This window comes from Octopus bimaculoides, chromosome 5, assembly GCF_001194135.2.
Source record: "Octopus bimaculoides isolate UCB-OBI-ISO-001 chromosome 5, ASM119413v2, whole genome shotgun sequence".
Lineage (NCBI taxonomy): Eukaryota > Metazoa > Mollusca > Cephalopoda > Octopoda > Octopodidae > Octopus > Octopus bimaculoides.
This window is the reverse complement of record NC_068985.1, coordinates 113,837,941-113,842,309: the sequence shown is the minus strand read 5'-3', so window position 1 is coordinate 113,842,309 and position 4,369 is coordinate 113,837,941. Positions and strand designations below refer to the sequence as shown.

The window sequence follows — 4,369 nt, the reverse complement described above, 5'->3', positions numbered from 1 at the left end:
CATTTTGGTCAGCAAAGGTTGAAAATGTTTAAACCAGAAGTCAAAACTGGCCTGGTTCATAGAAATGAAAGCAGCTCTAATATCACAGCACATGATAACAGATTCCAGAATATTATTGTACTGCTAGATAATACTTACACACCATGTTGCCAATATTAGTTAAGTTGTACCATTCTGAGTTAACCCTTTTGCATTTAAGCTGGTCAAATCTGACCAAAAGATTCAACTTGTTTTATGTTCAGAATGACCAGATCCAACCTTTTACACCTTGATAGATCGCTGACCACTACATTTATATTCTTTTTCTCCTTGTTTCTCTCCTTATTTTGTTCTGAGTTCTTTTCAGTTGAAGAGCGTAAGCTCGAAACGTCAAAGACTTTCTCTATTCCCGAACGTTAAACTAATACATCCATTTGTTGTTTACACCACCTGTCTTTGTCTGTTGTTTTTTTCGTAAATTCTCCCTTTTACACTTACCCTACAATGTCATTGTGAAAACAAGCAATCACATCATTGAATGGTAAGCGCAATGGTGCCAGTTGAATATTGAGATCAATGAAACCAACTTATTCCCTCCCCTGAAATTGCTAGCCTTGTGCCAAAATTTGAAGCCATTATTATTATTAATTGTTATTATAGATAATCTCCTCCTCCTATCCTCTTCTTTCTCTTTTCATTCTCCTCCTCCTTTCTTTCTCTTCCCTTCCTCCCCCTTCCTTATCAATATTGTTATTACTCTTATAGGTATTATTCTTATATTGATAAGTGTGTAAGAAAACGTTATTTTGAAGAAAGAAATAAAACCCAAAGTGTAAAATAAATGAAATTCTTTGTTTATTTTGCACACTGTGTGTGCATATGTGTGTGTGTGTGTTTGTAATTTTGGCACAGATTCCTTCGTTCAGTCTTCACTTTCTACCCGTACTACTAGTAGCGGGAGCGTTCCTTATGTTCGTCTGTTTTTATGAAGCCATTCTGTTATGTTGAGAGTATTTTGGCAAATTGTTCCAGTCCTTACATTTAGGTTCTTCCCTTAAAAAAAGAGAACGAAAAAGTAAAAATATTCATGGGTGTATGTGTGTTGTAATATATGCTTGTATGTATGTATGTTGTATGCATGTTTGTAAGTATCTTGTGTGCACGTATTGTATGTGTTGTGTGTATGGATGCATGTGTGTATGTTTGTGTTGTATGTGTGTTTTTCTTGGAGACTGATGGTTTACAAGGAATTATATAATGCATGAAAATTGTACATGCATAGAAACAGCTTCGTGTGTGTGTGTGTGTGTGTGTGTGTGTGTGTGTGTGTGTGCACTGGGTAATCTTACTCATTGTGTGCATATGAAACTGGCAGAGAGTCTATATAAAAGTATTTGCAGGCACATCTCCTGTTTTCTCTCTCCTTTCTCTCTAATCCTACCTCTCTCTCCCCCTCCCTAAATAGTTATATAGATATTTGTTTCAACATAAATAATGTTTATCTATATTGTTGTATAACATATAATGCTACATATCATGTATATATATAATGCTATACAACACTTATGTGCATTATCATTATAAAACACACACACACACACACACAAAGCTCTCTCTTTCTCTCTCTCTCTCTATATATATATATAGCTTTATAACATTGCTGTAAAACATACATATATTGCTATATCATATATATTATTATATAACATACACACACACACACTGCTATATAAGATATACACAACGTATTGCTAAATGGTGTATTAGTCATTCATATTTGTTATAGAATAATTTATATTGTAAGTCTGATCATGATTTTCCCTATCTCTTTTTTACAGATCACTCTGCAAGTGATGAATCTTCCTCAGGTGAGGGGCCAGTACGAGTGCGCCTTCTCTGCTTACGGCCGCAACCACACATTGACTACAAATGCTCAGAAGGCCCGCGACCAGGTGATCTGTCGCACACCCATCAGTAGTAAACTCCCTCCAATTCCAACTGGCAAAGGTAAGTTGTCTTCCTCTTTTATTTTTCTCTGAACCCTATCTTTCTCTTTTTCTCTCTCTGAACCCTATCGTTAGTTTGTGAGGTCATTTCTATAATTCTTTTTAATCAACAATAAGCTATGTTGTTTGATATTTGTCTTTCCATTTTCCCTTAAGGGACCAGGATTTTTAGCAATTTACTGTACTTAAGAAGTCACATCAAATTACGTAAAATTGTGGCCATCCATACATACAGGCATGTCCTTTATGACCATGCTGCCCCCCCCCCATGCCCTCTTGCAGCTGAGAAGTCTTTGTCTTGCAGGTGCTAGTGCCACATAAAATGCACTCATGCTGTGTAAAATGCAGTCATGTCAGTACCACATGAAATGCCCTCATGCTGATAGCACATAAAAAGCACCCAGCACACTCTGTAAACTGGTTAGCATTAGGAAAGGCATGCAGCCAAAGAAACCATCCCAAAACAGACCACTGGAGCCTGGACTGCTCTCCAGCTGCCCAACCTATGGCAGCATGGAAAACAGATATTAAATGAAGATGATGATATCACACCCTTCCAAATGCATTTTACCAAGTGCATATGACACTTTTAGTGGAGGAAGTGGATATTCAACATTTTATAAATTTGCCACAAAAGCTGTTTAACCTTTCAGCATTCAAATTGGCCATATCAGGCCCAAATATTATACCTGTTTTCTGTCAAATCGACTGGATCAGGCCTCTTACAACTATCCTGCAATGTCATTCTAAAATTAAACAAATACATCATCGAAATCTCAAAGCTAAAGCTACAAGATAATGTATGATTAATTTGAAAACAGTGTGAATAAATAAGCATTATATTTGACAGAGTAATCTTAATGTGAAAGGATTAGCTTGGTCATATCTGGACGAAATATTCTACCTGTACTGTGTTCAAACTGACCAGATCAGGCCTCTCACATATACCCTGCAATGTCATTCTAAAATTAAAATGCATCATTGAAATCTTGAAGCTACAAGATAATGTATAATCAATTGAAAACAATGTGAATAAATAAGTGTTATATTTGACAGGGTAATCTGTATGCTAATGAGTTAAATTTTAACAAAGAATTTTGATGTTTTATTATTGTATCTTTTGTGTGTTATTAAATTATTTACAAATTTGAACACCTATTTAAGTGAACTATACCAAACAAAATTATCTGGCAGCTCTTTGTTTCTACTACACTTGGAATCCTTGATTCCCATCCCTTGCTTGTTAATTACTGAATCTCCTAACTTAAATTTCAATGTCAAAGTTCATTAATTTAATTAAGCTCTACTTTCCTCTGCCTAGATAAAGATGAGGTTTCAAATATACTTTCATAATGAAATGAGCAGTTTTTGAAATTTTGTTGGATATTTATTTCCTTCATCAACACCCACTACACCCTCTGAGTGGTTGGCGTTAGGAAGGGCATCCAGCTGTAGAAACTCTGCCAAATCAGATTGGAGCCTGGTGTAGCCATCTGGTTCACCAGTCCTCAGTCATATCATCCAACCCATGCTAGCATAGAAAGCGGACGTTAAACGATGATGATGATGATGATGATGATGATGATGATAATGATCTCGGCACAATTGTGTTATTCAGGACAGTTGGAGTATTGACCCAACGGCCCAGTCTTTCGCAAAAGTGATGGCCACTCACTCCTGCAAGGTCCCATTGAAATCAGCACTGCAGTGCCGAGAAGCACTTGTCAATTTTTCTTTGTTACTGCTACTCATGTTATCATCTTCATACAGACACTGCACAATCATACATCATTATATACACACATACAACATGTATGTACACATATACACCTATACCTATGATAGCTGCACATTCGCATTCGGTATACATACATTTATTTCTGTGTGAAATTCACTCATATGAATGTATATTTATCATATATACTCACACACATATGAAATAATCCGGCAGTTTTTAATCAAATTGACATTATGTGTACATACATGTATGTATATGAAGTGAGAGAGTGTATATGAATGTCACTGTAGAAATGTGCGTAATGTCCGTGCAATCAAAAAGTATGCATGTATATCCAGCCATGGGGAAATATTACCATACTTAGAAACAGTTGAGGATTGGTGATGTGGAAGTGACCAGGATTTAATGAGAGAGAGAATGACAGAAGCATTAACGTGTGTGAGTGTATATACATGTGTATATTAATGTTTGTTTTTATGGTCACTTATAATAAAAACAATTTTACATTAGTCTGATGGGTTACCCTATACTTTTGTAGAGTACAAATTTATTATTCTTATACAAAACTGTTTTTGATAGTGACTTTGAAGTTGTGACCAGCTAAGCCATCATCATAAATATTTAAGCTTATATATATATATATATA

The 4,369-nt window shown here is 35.5% G+C and overlaps 1 protein-coding gene across 3 annotated transcripts in view; it reads left to right on the top strand.

Moving 5' to 3' along the window:
* LOC106878623 (plexin-A1) overlaps positions 1-4,369 on the top strand; it is an 803,747-nt gene that overhangs the window by 580,279 nt on the left and 219,099 nt on the right. For all 3 annotated transcript variants that reach the window (XM_052967952.1, XM_052967953.1, XM_052967951.1), the window contains exon 7: positions 1,818-1,986. In XM_052967952.1, coding sequence (XP_052823912.1) covers positions 1,818-1,986 — 169 coding nt within the window. The remainder of the gene's footprint in view (positions 1-1,817; positions 1,987-4,369) is intronic.